This window comes from Dendropsophus ebraccatus, chromosome 5 (assembly GCF_027789765.1).
Source record: "Dendropsophus ebraccatus isolate aDenEbr1 chromosome 5, aDenEbr1.pat, whole genome shotgun sequence".
NCBI classification, from domain to species: domain Eukaryota; kingdom Metazoa; phylum Chordata; class Amphibia; order Anura; family Hylidae; genus Dendropsophus; species Dendropsophus ebraccatus.
The window spans coordinates 157981166-158000181 of NC_091458.1; the positions used below are offsets into that span (position 1 = coordinate 157981166).

At 44.4% G+C, this 19016-nt stretch overlaps 1 protein-coding gene across 4 annotated transcripts in view; it reads right to left on the reverse strand.

Moving 5' to 3' along the window:
- The window catches only part of LOC138793259 (mannosyl-oligosaccharide 1,2-alpha-mannosidase IC-like), a 37195-nt gene that overhangs the window by 4479 nt on the left and 13700 nt on the right, over positions 1–19016 (reverse strand). For 3 of the 4 annotated variants that reach the window (XM_069971723.1, XM_069971725.1, XM_069971726.1), the window contains 7 exons: positions 18380–18460; positions 14263–14357; positions 10198–10321; positions 9955–10048; positions 8504–8619; positions 3775–3994; positions 1649–1821 (listed from right to left, as the gene is read on the reverse strand). In XM_069971723.1, the coding sequence (XP_069827824.1) occupies positions 1649–1821; positions 3775–3994; positions 8504–8619; positions 9955–10048; positions 10198–10321; positions 14263–14357; positions 18380–18460 (903 nt within the window). Of the gene's footprint in view, positions 1–1648; positions 1822–3774; positions 3995–8503; positions 8620–9954; positions 10049–10197; positions 10322–14262; positions 14358–18379; positions 18461–19016 lie in introns of those variants that run through there. The other variant, XM_069971724.1, reaches the window with a different exon arrangement.

A 19016-nucleotide genomic window follows, 5' to 3' on the forward strand; every position in this document is an offset into this window, starting at 1 on the left:
CGTCTCCATCAGTTAGGAATACAGAAAGAGTAGGTGGCGCATTGTAAGGTAATATGATATAAACAATAAAGAATCATTATGTGGGTTCCAGGGTCAAGTCCCACAGTGTTCCCAACATACACATCATTGGTATCGTAATAAAAATTTGCAAATAAAAAATAATAATTTTGTACGTTTTCAGTGGGGTATACAGGTTATGTAGTGGATAGATAAAACTTCTGCATATATACAGTATCAGAACCAAGCCTTGACCATAAATACAGTATCAGACCCAAGCCTTGACCATAGATACAATATCAGACCCAAGCCTTGACCATAGATACAGTATCAGACCCAAGCCTTGACTATAGATACAGTATCAGACCCAAGTCTTGACCATAGATACAGTATCAGACCCAAGCCTTGACCATAGATACAGTATCAGACCCAAGCCTTGACCATAGATACAGTATCAGACCCAAGCCTTGACTATAGATACAGTATCAAACCCAAGCCTTGACCACAGATACAGTATCAGACCCAAGCCTTGACCATAGATACAATAACAAAGAAGCTCACTGCCTAGATATGGTAACAGAACCAAGCCTGTCACCAAAGGACATAGTGACATAAGGATGTAGACATGGCCAGGCATACCAGGAACATCTTGCTTACACCCCTATGTCATATTATATTATATTATGTTACTTATACACTACTGATAAAGCCAATTTACATGCATCACAGTTAGAATAAATATGCAAGCACTACAATTTCTAGTACATTTCAGATGCAGGAATCAGATCCCAAAATTATGGATCAGGTAATCATTGATTGATCAAATGTGGATTGCTTGGGTGAAGTTTTATTAGCCTTTAAAAAATATCCCAAAATTTGTGTCATTAGTGTAGACTACAGTGTAGCTTTGGCCTGCCCACAAGTTGGTTTCGTTTATTTTCATGTTCCACGTTGGTCGCAATTTCTTGTCTATTTGTTGATTCCTATTTGTTTAATCCTGAATTAGTATTTTAAAGTCAAAGACTCTAGTTTGGTGTTTATGGTATTTATTTTGGCTTGTTTAGTCTAGGGCTATTACAGGGGCAGTCAAGGTAAGGCCCGATGAACAGGGTAAGCAAGGCACTCACTTACTGAGCCTATTACACGGCTCAACGAACGTGTAGCAAGGGCTGCACAGACATCATTAAGAATGTCCGTGTGGTTCTTGCTTTCACATAGTAAAGAACAAAGTTTATACTTACCCATGCTCCCGTGTGTCCTGGTGCCTTTTCCCCGTGTTTCCTGCTCCCCACAGCCTCGGACAGTTCTGCATGCATCTCTTGAGTGACAGGATGCTCAGCCAATAACTGGCTGAATGACCTGCCAGTACAGATACGGGCCATAAGCTGAAGGGAGGAGAAAACAGGACGCCAGGGGAGCCTGGACAGGTAAGTATAAACTTTATTATTTTCATTTACAGTGTCATCGGCCGTGCATTGCAATTACACGTATTGTTACGCAGTCAGTGGTCAATGATTTTTCAATATATTGAATGACATCGATCAGTCGGTGATCGGCTCCTCGGCTGATCGTTGTCTCTATTACACAGAGCAATAATCTACTGAATTTTTTTTTTTTTTACTGAGCTGTAAGTCTTGCCATCTTCCCGTACCTGTACAATCTCCCAGCCCCACTCTCTGTACTTGGGGTTGTGCGTCATTCTCCACAAGTACAGGTAGCTCTCCGCCACTTCTGGCCGTAATAAATAATATCGTTCACTCAGCCTTGTCGATGTAGCTTCAGCCCCAGTATCAAACCTGAAAACTTCAGGCCCGAGCTTAGTATCTGAAAAATAGAGGTGAGTAACGGGTTATTTAACATTTATTAAAATACACTCCTCATAACCCACCTCCGTACCTAGTGCAAAAATAATGCACCAACATTCCAAAATTATATCTAACGTTATTCCTGACACAGACAGGGGGGGCAGCAGAGAGCACTGCTGCCAAGAGAACATCTCTTCCTGCAGGACATACAGCAGCTGATAAGTACTCGAGTAAAAAAAAAATGGAAGCAATTTACAAATCCATCTGCCTTTGTCACCAATTGATCTACTTTTTTTGTCTCTGAAGAACCCCACTAATTATTCTGTTTGTTTTGAAAAAAGAGGTTTTATTACTGAGGCCGGGAGGGGGGCGGCAACTAGTCAACTGGGCAGGGAGCCGCCTGTGACTAGTCACTGCTCTCTGCCTGCCAGCGCACTGTGCGGGGATAATTGACAGGCAGAGAGCCGCGACTAGTCACAGGCCGCTCCCCGCCCAGTTGACTAGTTGCCACCCCTTTCCTGGCCTCGAATGGCAAAATGAATTTATAAAGCTACCTCCGCAGATGTGGCTGGTATGCTCGGGGAGCTGCAGAGTAGCTCTATACTATACCGGCACAATCGTGCTGACTGGTTCCCTTTAAGGCACGATTTTCCAGGGGAAGCAAGCGTCGACCTGTCAGGTCAGTGCTCGCTTCCCCCTTATTCCCCACTCGCTGCCTATGCTGTTTTATGCACAGACAGCAAGCGAGTAGGAGCGGATGGGGCCAACCAAACAACCATTAGATTGCCTGAGTGGCCCATTGAAACCATTGGTGAGCAGCAGACCGTGCTATTGGCCGCTGCTCGAGGTTTCCTGTTTATCTAACCGCCCCTGTGTGTTCTCTTTGCTCAACAGGGTCAAAGTATTGCAGTTGTTTTTTATGGTGTATTTTAACATGTAAAGTCAAAATACATATAGAATGTGACCTATAACACTAACCCCGATGACCATATATTCATTTTACTCTACTAAAATTCTATAAAAAATAATAATATCAAGCAATACTAAGAGATATAAAAGACAACAAAGTATTTTATACAAAACTCTAGGCTGTAACCGGAGGACACGAATATCCATCGTACATGCAAAATAGAGAACCGTCCACTGAACGAATGAATTTTACAGCTGAGCGATCCCATCAAGCTGAAAAAGAACATTTGGGATTTTAGCGCTTACTTCGCCTCTGGTGTTTGTTTTACTTCTTTGGATTTATCAGAATGAAGGTAAAAGGGCAAAAAAAATCAAGCAATGAATTAGTGAGTGGAAGTTACTATTATGTCCCAGGATGCTTTGTGGTGTACACTATAATGCTGTCGTTACATTCAGTCTATATTTGATTATGTTAACAGGTAAGTACGCCTCTAACTTGTTTATGCCCTGTTTGTCACCAGCCCTTATATATTACTTATAGTATTATAGAACGCATTGCTTATAGCAGGTGCTTTCAGGTGGAATATAAAAGCATCATATGACAGTAAAATAGTATAAAACCCCTTACGAACATCACACTATTGGGACCAAATGACGGACGCCGCTGAATTTAAGGCTCTCCTAGCTGGACAGTTCCTGACATGGACAGAGGTGGCAGCAGAGAGTAGTGTGTGAGAATGGAGAGAATACACCCCTTCCTGCAGGACAAACAGCAGCTGATAAGTACTGGAAATTCTCATTAGGCCCCGTTCACACAGAGCAAGAGGGGCGGAATGCCGTTAGCCTCCATGTCATAATGACACTCTATGGGAGGCACATGTTCATTCTTCAGCGCTGAGAGATGCGGTGCGGTGTCATTATGACACGGAGACTAAAGGCATTCCGCCCCTCTTGCTCTGTGTGAACGGCGCCTTAGATCATTCATGTACCCGGATGCATTGGATAACGTAGTTTAGCATTATTTCATTGAACTATAAAGGAATGTGAGGGAGATCACTCGTACCTGTACGTACATAAGATTCATGGCAAGTATTGGCAATCTCTGCTGCTAACTCCATAAAGTGATCTTTTTTGGTATCTGGTGCATCATTTGCCCCAAGTGCCAACATCCCCGCAGCAAAGCAGGTCAGATGTCCCATCTTATGGTCCAGGACGCCCCCTCTCCACTCCGCAATGTATGTCAGACCTCCAGCAGATCTTCTGATCAGATGGGCTTCAATAGCCTGAAAGATGGCGGAACAGAAAGAATTCACAGGGAGCACGAGCCGGGACACAGTATGTAGGACCATATCACCGCTGTGCGACATTTACCACAATGCAATGTTCTGTTTTATTATCTCGTTGGTTCCTAGAGTGACGACATGTTAATATAATAAATATACGTAAATATACATAAATATACCACTCAGCTCTTCTCATTCATGTCTTTTATCTTTTAATACAGTACAATTGTTATCAAATATGTTCTCCAAAAAATGTAAATTCCTGTTAATGCCCCCTACCCCACCCCCACTACCACTACTACTAGTACCACCAATACCACCAATAACACCACCACTACTACTACCACCAATAATACCACCACTAGTACTACCACCAATACCATCACCACCCCCACTACTACCACAAATAACAACCACTATTACTACCACCACCAATAACACCACCACTACCACTACTACTACCATCAATACCACTACTACTACCACCTAGTACTGCTACTACCACCAATACCATCACCACCCCCACTACTTCTACCACCAATAACACCACCACTACTACTACAACCAATACCACCACCACCACTACTACTACCACTAATACCACCACCACTACTACTACCACCTAGTACTACTACTACCACTAATACCACCACTACCACTAATACCACCACCACTGCTAATACCACCAATACCACAACCAACACTACTACTACCACCAATACCACTGCCACTACCACCACCACCACTACTACCAATACCACCACCACCACTACTACTACCACAATAACACCACCACTACTACTACCACCAATAATACCACCACTAGTACTACCACCAATACCATCACCACCCCCACTACTACCACAAATAACAACCACTATTACTACCACCACCAATAACACCACCACTACTACTACCACCAATACCACCACCACTACCACTACTACTACCATCAATACCACTACCACCTAGTACTGCTACTACCACCAATACCATCACCACCCCCACTACTTCTACCACCAATAACACCACCACTACTACTACAACCAATACCACCACCACCACTACTACCACTAATACCACCACCACTACTACCACCTAGTACTACTACTACCACTAATACCACCACCACTGCTAATACCACCAATACCACAACCAACACTACTACTACCACCAATACCACCGCCACTACCACCACTACTACTACCACAATAACACCACCACCACTACTACCACCAATACCACCACCACCACCACTACTACCACCAATACCACCACCACCACTACCACCACTACTACTACCACCAATACCACTACTACCACCACTACCACCACCACTACTACTACCACCAATACCACCACTACCACCACCACTACTACTACCACCAATACCACCACCATCACCACTACCACTACCACTACTAGTACCACCAATACCACCACCACTACTACTACCACCAATACCACCACTACCACTACTAGTACCACCAATACCACCACTATCACCACCACTACTACTACCACCAATACCACCACTACTACCACCACCACGTCGCGATTTGGGCGATTATCGCTCCGTGTAATAAAGAAAGTGATCAGCTGACGAAACAATCAAACATTTCTTTAGGCCCAGAGCTAAAATCATCATCTGCCGACTGTGTATCGCTACGTGTAACACCTACGTGTAATAGCGATGCACGGGCTGGCTCTGTATGCGTCCAGACAGCTCAGACATGCCGCTCTGAAGCTGCAGTGAGCGGTGTCGGAGCGTATACAGAGCGCTGGAGAAGACCGGGAGCATGGATTGTTTGGGCTAACGATGTCTGTGCAGCCCTTGCTAAATGATTAGCGGACCGTGTAATAGACTAGATCTTCTAGATCGGCACTCGTCTACAATATTGATCGGGCCTTCACTGGGCCGTGTAATAGGACCCTAAGGTAGGGAGGGAATGCTGCCCAGTTGTCGCTGACTGCCTAGGGTCAGGCCGGCAAGTGGGCAGGCACTTTTCTGGGGGGCCTAGTGCTAGGGCTCCCTGTTTTTCTTCCCTACCTGACAGGGGAAAACAACTACAGCTCTGCTACACGGAGGAGGGCGCACCCCGCGATCATACGCCGCTGATTCTACCGGGATAGATGTCAGTATAATAGTCTCACTCAAAACTAAAACAAGCAATTCCTCCGACCAACTCCCCCACGTTTCTTTGCATTGTCTTGATTAAAATCCCCAATTATGTATCTTATGTATAAGCGCTCTTATCGGATGTCAGAGTGCATTACATGGCGGTGTAATAAAAAAACACAAACTCCTATAGAAACACTGGAGAAGCCCTTCTAGCTGTTTTACCTGCACACGTATCCTGTAGAATTATCGTATAGTGAGAACGTCCGGACAAAGTAAAAGACTATCAGCCGACAACAGAATATTAATACCGCCTGCAATGTTTGCAAAGTGTAGAATCAGCTTTTTTACAGCACAAAGTGTAATCCATTAGCTGTAATCACGTTTTATGTCCGACAATAAAAACACGGCGTCTTCAGCATTAACTCTTCGAGGTCATAAATACAAAGCTAAGCGCTAGTGGGGGATTTGTTACAAGCAATGATCAGCTCAGCCATGAAACTAGGAGAAGGAATCCTTCTTACTTCCCTCGACAATGATGATAATACCGCCCTTATGTGGATACAATACTTACTGGGTAATCACTGGTAATCCCTAAATATAAACTGAAAATACAAGATAAAAGATGGTGTCCTCCTGCTGTTTCTCTGGGTCTCCACGTGGACTGCAGCCGCCGCAGCTCAGACGCACCCATCTTTGTAGTGACAGCCCTCTCAGCCAATCACTGGCCTCAGCGCTGTCCCATCTAAGCCAGTGATTGGCTGAGTGGGCAGTCACCTTGAGACGAGTCCATCTCTGAATTGGAGGTGGGATCATTTGTCCGGGACCCGAACATTGAGCCGCCAGCGAGCAGGAGGGGCCACGGGGAGCTGTGGGAGGGGCCGAGGAGAGCAGCGGGAGGGGCTAAGAATCGTTTGGGCTGCCCATTGAAGTCAGCAGCAATCTGCTGCAGCCACTCCTTGTGGACGGTGCATGGCGCACAGAAAACGGTCGCTGCACAAACACGTTGTGCATGTCGGCTGATTATGGCCTTTTAGTAGGTCCCATTACACGAAGCGACTTTATCGACGTCAATGGCAGGTAAGCGTCCAAGTACGGCCGATAATCGTTTTGTGTAATTGTGTGGTGACCCCCAGTGTGGAGGTATGGCCGGTCACTTGCAAGATGGTAAGGTGTGACACTAGTTCTATGGTGGGTGGCCAAGATACAGCGGGGACCAGTGATGTTATGTTGTGACGCCGTATGATGGCACACCTACTTTTAGTTTAAAGGGCCGGCTGTACCTTGTTCCCCTGTGGATAGTGCGCTGCCGGGCTACTACGGGGTCCTGCCAGTGTCGGGCGACCCGTCCCAGAGGGTGACACAAGGCCCCAGACCTTGTTTCCTGGGATGAGCGGAATGCTGAGGATTTCCTACTGATTTCCTACTGACATCTGCGCTGCGAGAGATAGAGTTCCTAGGCTTATTGCAACTTTGCTCTATTCGGATCAGTTCCTAGCTTCTTTTTGCTTTTGTGGATACTGTCCTGCACTGTGACTCTCCTAGTCCACAGCGTGGGTTGAGATGATCTCTGACTTGTCCTCTCTAGTGAAGGTCTAACACTGCATAGTGTTGTGTAGAGTAAACGGAGGAGAAACTGTTAGCTGTGTCTTGTCTTGCTTCCTACCCAGATGGGGATCTGACTAAGACTGATCCTTGAGGCTGGGGACCTGGCAGAGAGCCAGGGCCCAAGGAGGACCCCTGTAGGGAGATTTCTAGCTTGCGTCCTTCCCCTACAACGTCCAACACAAAAGACACGCACTTCCTCTACCCATGTGACTTCCTATCTCCAGAGTATCTAAGGAGCGCTGTGAGTAGGTGAAGACTGCGTTAAAAGAAGTAAAGTGAGAGATGATAGGACAGAAGAAGAGATTCCCATAGGTTTACAGATCCATGTAACACAAGCAAACAATAACTCCAGTCTTCAGCCGTGCAGTATCTAAGTATACATACCTATAACAGTGACATCTAGTGGCGAAACGTTATCACTATTTCATCACCACTGACTCACAATAAGTACAGGCTTTTACGAATGGTGTAACTTATAGCAACACCCGTGGTGGGACATCACAATTGGGCTTTAATCCTACCAAGGTTTTTCCTTGCTGCCGGTAGGTTCCATCTTCTCCTTCCTCCCTGTCTCTGCTCCTGTTTCCATGTGATCTAATCCAGCATCTTTGACACAATGTTATAAAATAGATTCCACCTACACTGCGTTAGATCTCTGTCATCTTGGAGGTTTTCCAGAAAGCATTGCAGCATATCCGGATTATACATATAAACCTTATACCTGTCATCTAATAGTAGAACGTACATCGCTAACAAAACAAGACAAAACCGGTGTCTCCTACCTCCACAGCCTCGTAGTACATGCCCTTTGCTTCATGATCGGTTTTAGCCGACATCAGCCAAGACTTGATTAAGTATTCATAGAAGCTGTCACCAAGTCCTCCGAGAGACACATGATCTATAGAAGGAGAAGCCACACACAATTTGTACAAGGAGCTTGATAAGGAAATTAAGCCGACATTTCATTTGTGCACATGCAAATCTGCCCGTTAAGCCTTCAAGCCGAGCGGCAGCGGCTAAATTCACGATTCCTCTCAGCGTTCTTGTTAATTTACTATTAAATGCTTTATATTATCAGAACAAAGTTCATCATATTAGGTCAAGTCTAAAGCTTCAAGTCATCAAAAGGCCAAGCCTTCAGAGATTTTTATTTTTTTATTTTTCTTGGTATTTTACAAGTTTCTATCTTAACGGATGAATTATCAATCGTTTGTTAAAGGGGTACTCTTTTTTTTTTTTTTTAAATCAACTGGTTTCATAAAGTTATATAGATTTGTAATTTACTTCTATTTAAAAAATCTCCAGTCTTCCGGTACTTATCAGCTGCTGTATGTCCTGCAGGAAGTGGTGTATTCTCTCAAGTCTGACACAGCGTTCTCTGCTGCCACCTCTGTCCGTGTCAGGAGCAGCAGCAAATCCCCATAGAAAACCTCTTCTGCTCTGGGCAGTTCCTGACATGGACAGAGGTGGCAGCAGAGAGCACTGTGTCAGACTGGAGAGAATACACCACTTCCTGCAGGACGTACAGCAGCTGATAAGTATGGGAAGACTGGAGATTTTTAAATAGAAGTGAATTTCAAATCTATATAAATTTCTGACACCAGTGGAAAGAAAAAGATTTTCACCAGGATACCCCTTTAAACCTTATCTGTCACATAATATCATTTCCAAATATGTCTCCAGTGCACCTGGTTTGCTCTACCTGTACTTCATTCTTATCCCATGCAGGATTTGGGTTCTCTTACACTTTGTTCTCAGTTGCAGGCTGCCACAAACCACCAGAGATCAGCCTTTAAACAGCACAATAAATTAAGTGGCTGGGTCACACTAACGTTCTGGTATTGTTCGTGTGCCCATGGAAACTGACTGTACAGATATGCATATATCCATGCTGTTAGTTTCCAGATCACATTTGCAGTGTATACATATTTTCTGCACTGCTGTGTGATCCAGCACCCCGATCTCCAGCCGCTGCTGTACCCTCAGGGCACCCTGCCTCTTGTGGCTGTCAATCAACCTGGAGGAGGCAGCGCCGTGAAGATACAGCGGCAGCCGGAGAGTGGGATGATGAGCCGGCGGGGGGATGCCGGATCACACAGCAGCACACTAGGTAAGTATCTGAAAAATAGCAGCACAGATATATACATATCCATGCTTACACTTTATACACATATTATTTCTTATCATATATTAACCGACTTCACACATCAACTCCCTATATATTTGTACATACGTTGGACCCAGCTCCCACTGACGGGACTGAAATAGTTGGGATACAGTCCATGAGGTTTCTCCATTTTCTTCAGCGTTCTCCTGATGGTCTTCACCTACAGGGGAAAAAGGTTGTAAAAAGGACTTTTTGCACTTCCTTTTGGAGCTAGTGATAACCGTCTTTTCGGCAATCACTTGGATTTATGTCGGCGCTGGCTGAGGTTATAATTCTAGGGCAGAAAACATGAAATTGTGTCGGTTTTACCTTCTCGATAAATATCGGGTCTCCGGAGAGTTCACTCAGCTTCAAGAACTCTAAGTGCAAAGTCCCAAATTCAGCTAAAATGCTGCTCCCGGCCGATGCCCAGCCCCAGCTCCAGTTCAGGCCGCTGGAAAATAATTGTAAAATATATGTTAGATACAATGTAGCAAATTATAAAAATGCCATTAAATGGGTAGTGCCGCGCTAAACAATTATTCACTAAATAACACACATGTATGTTATGTTAGTGAATGGCCCCCTTCCCCGTGTTTCCCTCCACCCACGCTAGACCCGGAAGTGTAGAGCTCTATACTCACCCGATTCGTGCCGCCATCTTCGGGACAATGATGTCATCTTCGGGAGGCCGGCCAAACCGCTCCAGCCGTCCCTCATGCCGGGCCCCCCTCTGCCGCGTCATCAGCTGCTCAGCCGCGATTGGCTGAGCATAACTGTGCTCAGCCAATTACGGCTCAGCAGCTGATGACGCTGCAGAGGGGGGGCCGGCATGAGGGAGGGCTGGTGTGGACCGTCCGGCCTCCTGAAGATGACATAATTGTCCCGAAGATGGCGGCACGAATCGGGTGAGTATAGAGCTCTACACTTCTGGGTCTAGCGTGGGTGGAGGGAAACACGAGGAAGGGGGCCATTCACTAACATAACATACATTACAAAGTTGTATAACTTTGTAATGTGTTTTATTTAGTGAATAATTGTTTAGCGCCGCACTACCCCTATAAAGGGGTTATCCAGTGCTACAAAAACATGTCCGCTTTCTCCCAGAGACAGCACCGCTCTTGTCTCCAGGTCAGGTGCGGTTTGCAATTAATCTCCGTTCACTGAGTTACAAAACCTGCCCCCAAACTGGAGACAAGAGCGGTGCTGTCTCTGGAAGAAAGGAGGATGAAGGTAAGAAACGTACCTTCATCCTCAGCGCCCAGTGGGCAATAGGGAGCTATAAGCAGGTTAGATCCATCCCTTAGGGCCCTTTTACACTGGCTGATTATCAGCCAGGAGCATTGCCAGAAACAAATCATAAATGTGACAGCGATCAGCTGAGAATCAAGCAAACGCCCAATCTACGACTGATCGCATCTTTTAAGCGGGCTTTAAAAATTATCATTATTGTGTAAACAGGCGATAGCGAGAAGAAACTGACAGCACAGATATGCATAAGTCCGTGTTATCAGTTTCCAGATCCCACATGTAGTGCATACAAACCTAGTGGGCTGCTGTGTGATCCAGCATCCTGCTCTCTGCCTCTCCCATCCCACCCATCTCCCATCTGTATCTTCAGATCGTCATCTACTCTACAGTGATTGACAGCCAGAGGTGGCGGGGCCGCAAGAAGATACAGATAAATAAAGTAATAATAGATAAGAATAAATAATAATACAAAGAATCGGAGATCGGGATGCCAGATCACACAGCAGTGCACTAGGTATGTATGCATTGCATGTGCGATCTAGAAACTGACAGCACGGATGTATACAGTTGTTTTAATATATATAATAAATGCACATTTCACAACTTTGGAATAATAAATGTATTTTTCCACTATATTGGTAACACATGGCTATTTCTGAGTGTGAAACTGAGACATTTGGAAGCTACAGATGGAGGCGACACATTACGCACTTCTTAGATCGCTCACAGATTAAACGTTTCAATAATGTTTAAGCTGAAATTATCTTGTCAGGGAGCGGATCCTGGGGGTGACAGCAAATTACACATGTGTGCATTGAGTCATCCCCGGGATGATTGCTTCTTCTTCTTCAGGAGACGTCATGCCGATTCCCCGCTGTTTCTTCATTTCTTCACTATCTGCTTTCCCAGCTCCGCTCTGCATGGGCAGCAACAATTCTCAAAAACCACATAAAGAACTTTGATGGGAATTGTGAATGCAGAATTGTGAATGCAGCTCCGAATGTTCAGAATTATGCTTAATAACTATTATTAAAAGAAGTAGAAAATGCATTTATGTTATGGAGGCATGGATGGTACAAAGTCCTGTCTGTACAGGTCTCCATGAACAGACTGCGTAACATATTTTCCTTGCAGAGCAATACTTTTAAGGTAGAATACCTATATTAAAGGGGTACTCCTGCAAGAAGTCATGTATTCTTTCCAGTCTGACACAGTGCTCTCTGCTGCCACCTCTGTCCATGTCAGGAACTGTCCAGAGCAGCAGCAAATCCCCATAGAAAACCTCTCCTGCTCTGGACAGTTCCTGACATGGACAGAGGTGGCAGCAGAGAGACTGGAAAGAATACACCACTTCCTGCAGGACATACAGCAGCTGATGAGTACTGGAAAACTTGTGATTTTTAAATACAAGTAAATTACAAACTTATATAACTTTCTGACACCAGTTGAGTACCCCTTTAAGGTAGAAAAAACAAAAAAGTAATGTGTAAGTTGTCATCTGGTATTTAAAAAATCTATATATTTTTTTTAATGCTCACGATAGGTTTTAAGTTACCAATATTCTTTATAGGTAATAACATAGGTTATGATTGCTTTTATTTTTTATTGCTGTTTAAAAGCTATGTTCACACTACGTAAAATAACGGCCGTTGTCCGCGCCGCAAAACTACGGCCGTTGTTTTGAGATTCCCAATAATGACTGCAATGCAATGTAACTACGGCCGTTGAATTCACACTACGTATCAAATAACGGCCATTGTTTATACGGCCCCGTGAAAAATAAACATGTCAATTATTTCCAGCCGGTAATACTGCAACAACGGCCGTGGATTTCAATGCGGCCGTGAACGTAAAACTTATATTTGCCGAGTTAAACTTGATTTTGATGTAAAAAAAATTCTGAGTGGTTTCTCGGGCTGGGCCCAGTATTTAAAGTAAATGACCTGTTTCATCCCATTTATAAACATGCTAGGAATCAAAATTAAACAATGGCCGTAGTTTCATGACTAGCCCGTACGATAGTAATTCTACGGCTGTAGTTTTGGTCGCAAAAGTCCGGCCGGTGAAAACAACGGCCGCTATTTTACGTAGTGTGAACATAGCCTAAGACCCTGACTTGCGGCCTATCTTCTTATTAATCCTGACGTGCGGCCTATCTTCTTATTAATCCTGACGTGCGGCCTATCTTCTTATTAATCCTGAACTGCGGCCTATCTTCTTATTAATCCTGACCTGCGGCGTATCTTCTTATTAATCCTGACCTACGGCCTATCTTCTTATTAATCCTGACCTACGGCCTATCTTCTTATTAATCCTGACGTGCGGCCTATCTTCTTATTAATCCTGACGTGCGGCCTATCTTCTTATTAATCCTGAACTGCGGCGTATCTTCTTATTAATCCTGACCTGCGGCCTATCTTCTTATTAATCCTGACGTGCGGCCTATCTTCTTATTAATCCTGAACTGCGGCGTATCTTCTTATTAATCCTGACCTGTTGCTTATCTTCTTATTAATCCTGACCTGCGGCCTATCTTCTTATTAATCCTGACGTGCGGCCTATCTTCTTATTAATCCTGACCTACAGCGTATCTTCCTATTAATCCTGACCTACGGCCTATCTTCTTATTAATCCTGAACTGCGGCCTATCTTCTTATTAATCCTGACCTGCGGCGTATCTTCCTATTAATCCTGACCTGTTGCTTATCTTCTGAAATAAAACCTGTTCTCGTGGCCATGACCTTATCTGCTTCCAATTTGTCTCAGTTGTAGCTGTCACCCGGCGAGGCCGCTTCCTCCTCCCCAGTGAAGTCTATTCCTTCGGCAGACTGGGCTCAGTTTAGCCGGCACGAATCAATGATAACAAATATCAGATATGACAGCCCAATAAGAGCAGTCTGACGGGATCTGCAGGGCGCATTTGCAATCATGTGTAAAAATGATGATCTGAATGTCAACAGACGCATTACCACAATATGCGATGGGTGATACGAGCCGCGTTCTCCAGCTGTTGGCTGCAGCAGTTACAGATGCCTCGGTTTTTTAATGCGCTTTTATTTCAGTGTCGTACAGATATAATACACCGTTTTACAAGTGAGAGAAAAAATACAAAGAAAAAAAATACATGCAGGAGATTTTACTTACTTCCCAAGGTTGATGATACCACGAGGGATTCCCGTAGGTGTGCTAAATGCTGGCAATAGTTTCTTCCCAAGACCGATTGCTTTCTCCCGGAAAACCTGGTAACAAAAGCAGTCTTAGGCTATGTTCACACACAGGATTTTTGCGCAGTATTTTTTAACCAAAACCAGGAGTGGATTGAAAACACAGAAAGCATATGCTCACACACTGTCGAAATTTAGTGGATGGCAATGGGGGCGGTTTTGTGATTGGAATGGCCCTGGTACTACTCCCCAATCATCTGCTCATACTTTGAGCAGATGATGGGAGGATTAGTACAGTGTATATGTGTGCATACATAGACATGTGTTACATAGACATCCATTGAATCCATAGAGTGTCCAGCGGGGGGCGGACTATATATAGAAGTCAATGGTACTCATTGACTTCTATATATATAGTGCGCCCCCTGCTGGACACTCAATAGTAATTACAACTGATTTGTGACGTCACGATTTTTGAGAGAATTTGAAGATTCCATAATCTACTAAATTAAGGGAAATAGCCCTATATGTGCATATCCCATATTCAATGTACATTAGGAATTTGTCTAACTTTCCATAAGTAATAACATATTAACAAATATGTTTTGGCCGGAGTTGTCCTTTAAGTATTATTATTATTATTATTATTATTATTATTTTTGGCTAGGTTCACACTGTGTTTTTCTGTCCATTTCAGTTTTCTTTTTAGTATGTTTAATTTTAATGTACGGAAAAATGTGGACAACTACGTTTATGTATAAGTAAAAAAAAAAAATCCATTTCAATCTTTTCCTTTTTTTTTTTTAAAGTCAATGGAAAACGGAATCTGTAGTATAGCATACAGCAGCATCTGTTTTTGCATCAGTTTTTCCTTTTTAACATAAACTTTAAAAGGAAACAAAATTGTGGTGTGAACCTGGCCTTACTACCATCAGATCTGATGTACTGTAACTGCAGACAGAGGCTGCAATCATCCTCCACCCAATCATCAGACACCAGTGGAATTTGTGAATAAATTTATTTTTTTTTTTTTAGCAGGCAACAGGGGTTGTGATGGCAAGCAGTTTTGCAATATACTATGCTATTTTTATTTATTTTTTAAATTTTTTTTTATGTTTAAATCAATGTTATACATACGGCCACTAGGTGTCTCCCTTCCCACCAAACTGCGCTCCATGCTCCCTCCTGCTGATATTTGGTCTCTTCTCTGTTCAAAAAAGAGACCAAACACAGGAAGTCCCCGTCCTTTGCGGCTCACACACAAGGAAAGACACCTGTCCATCATGCAAGTATTTCTTATATGCCTTGTATATCAACTGAAGGCAGTTATATTAATAACATTTGCTAGTTCTATTATCAACTCTGCAGCTTACAAGGAGACAATGCTCTTTGTTATGCAACAATTCAGTCAGTATAATGTCACTGTGAGGTTACAGAGGTTTTGGTGGTATGTGACAGGAGAGCTGACCGTACAATGCGAGCACCCCCAGGATTCTTTGCTACTGAATGTGGACGCGCAGCAGCCGTATACATGCACAGTGAAGACTTGCCCCACTCTGTGCGTACTCGGGAATGGTGCCAAGACACATCTGTGAGTGCACAAAGTACTGGGACTTCCTGTTTTTGTTCTCTCTTTTTTTTTTTTTTTTTTGAACAGAGAAAAGATCAAATATCAGTGGAGAGAGGAGAGAGTATAGACAGACCTGGTGCCCAAGGTTACCCCAACGCCCTCGTACCCCATCAGCACCCACCTATAAGCCTTGGTACAGATCTTGCAGTTAGGACTCAGGAACTTTACATCCTTAGAACAATCACATCTACATTTCAGCGAAATTTTAAATATTTACTAGCAATCCTATTCTTTATTTAAACGTGATACTGAAGAATTCTGTTACCAGTGCGGATCAGATGCAAATCATTACAGAAACATCTCCGTGGTTCCTTCCGCATAGAAAATGTGACCATGTTTTACATGATTGAGACTTTGATGAATGTAATCTTCGGTTTGTGAGATGGAGTCAGCGGAGACGATCCCCCCGAGACGTCTGATTAACATTTCATGATGGTGTGGATGCACTGTAATCAGCGGAAGTCACAAAAATAGCACAAAAACTGCAGAACGCTGGAAGAGACGATTTCCAGAGCAAATATAGAAAAGCAGAAGGCCATGAAAGAACGGCCACGAAGGATTATACCACCATTATATTTTTTGTAAGTGACAACATTCAGTTACATTCATAAAGCTACGCAGGTCTCAAATATGCAAAATACACTCCAGACACACCATCAGAGTCTCAACATAGTAAGCTAGCCAGACCTTCCTCCGGGAAGGAACAACCAAGCCAAGCAATGTCTCCAGTCAAGGAAACCACCTAAGCAAGGTATCCATCCACAGACAGCTGTTTCGGGGTATTTGTCCCTCATCAGTGTGAAGTAGGTTTCTGACTAGTGGGAGCAATGCTAGTAAGTGTATGCAAGATGACGCTGGTTGACCTCAGAGAGATCAACCAAAAACGCCAGAGACACTATCACGTGTCTCGACGTCAATGTACTCTAGGATTTTGCCCCTTGATGTGATGGTGTCTTTGTGGTGTTTTTGGTTGATCTCCCTGAGGTCAACCAGCGTTCTTTCGCATGCACTCACCAGTATTGCTCCCACTAGTCAGAATCCTACTCCACAGTGATGAGGGGCAAATACCCCGAAACAGCTGTCTGTGGATGAATACCTTGCTTGGGTGGTTTCCTTGACTGGAGACATTCCTTGGCTTGGTTGTTCTTTCTTGGAGGAAGGTCTGGCTAGGACGTTGCCCCCTGGGAAATCAAATATGCAAAAGAACCCTCCAGAGACACCATCAGAGTCTCAACGTAGTGAGCTAGCCAAACCTTCCTCCGGGAAGGAACAACCAAGCCAAGGAATGTCTCCAGTCAAGGAAACCACCCAAGCAAGGTATTCATCCACAGACAGCTGTTTCGAGGTATTTACCCCTCATCAGTGTGAAGTAGGATTCTGGCTAGTGGGGCTCACTAGGACATCTCGTCCCAACTGTATACCAGCCTTATGATTTTCAGCATTTTATTCTGGCGCATAGCTATAACAGGATCGTATTACCCAGCCCAATGATCGTTGTAAGTGGGGGCTGTTCTGCTTGATCGTTGCTCTGTTACATAGCCTATTTCACAGCTCAAGAATCATGTGGCAATAGCTGCACGGACATCTTTAACGATGTCTGTGCAGCCTATGCTTTATATAGAACATAATAAAGGTATACTTACCTTTCCTCCAGGCATCCCACCGCAGCTGCCGCTGAAGCTTCTGAAGCCGGCTCTGAACTGACAGTCGATCACTGGCCGAAACAGGATAGCCCCAGTGATTGGCTGAGCTGGCTGTCACTTCAGTGACGGCTTAAGAAGCTTCAGTGACAGCTGCAGTGAGAGGGTAAAAGGCAGCAGGACATCGGGGGAGCCTGGACAAGTAACATCTTTATTATTCACCAGCCGCCGGCCACACATCACTATTACATGGAGCACGGACAGCAGACGATGATTTTTAAAAATGTTGAAAGACGATCAGCGACTATCAGCGATTAAAGGGGCAGTACGCCCTTAATTGATTAATTACACTAAACACTCCCCTATAAACGCCTGCCTTTGTCCTGACCCTCTGACCCCACTTTTAGAGCCTCAGTATCCATAGCATTGCGGTCCCAGCTTTCCGGCCTGTGGTTCCTGCCGTATACTGAGAAAAAACACTGTGTGGGAACATAGCCTAAGGCTACAGGATCACAGCGGGAAGAGGCGGCCGTCTATTAACATCGGGGACCGCAAATAAGGATCACGGTAATTATTAACAGCGTCATTATTAATAGTCAGCCGCCTTTCCCTGATATAGGGCAGCACGTTCCCATAGTGGGAGCATAGCCTCAGGGTAGTTAACGTTCCATGCTCTTCTCCTTCCTGCTGCATATCCTTGTATCCTTTGTCCTAGCCTGCCGTATACCTCAGCAAAATCTATAGATAAATCCAAGATCCTTCCGCTGATCTGAAGCATGTCTCACATTGTCAGCATATAAACTAGACGGACCGCCATCTTCTCTTACCTCTTTGCCGGACAGGTAGTAAGCGGAGAGTAACCCTCCTATGTAACGGATGTTAACTTCAAACAATGAAGCCTCTCCATTCTAATGGGAAAAAGACATATAAGTATAAGTATATATACAGTATACGGAAATACTATGGGAAGGACACGTGTCTATACGTGATGGTGTGATCCTTTTTGTTCCGGATATCTTTGCCATTGTCACAGTATGTAAGTTAGGTCTTTTGGTGCACTGGAGGCGGGCCCAGCGCCCCCCAGTGCACCGATATCTCCACCCCCGGCTGAGGCGAGCCTTCTCTTCTTCCTTCAGTCTCGCTTTCTGTGTCAAGTCCAACCCGGCTGGCTCTGCCCGTGATCTTGTGCCGCCTACGAGCTCCGTCGTCAGAGTGGGTGAGTGAGTCGTACTGCCAGGCTTATACCCCACCCTATGCACCGATGAACAGGCAGTGCTGACCACTCGGATTTGACACGGGCAGGCAGAAGACAAGGCTGGCGTCATCCATGGGTGGAGATATTGGTGCACTCGGGGTGCTGGGCCCATCTCTAGTGCACCAAAAGACCTCAATTGCATATTGTGAAAATGGCAAATACATCGGGAACCAGACCTTGGTTGGAAAAAGGACGACACCAGATGAATC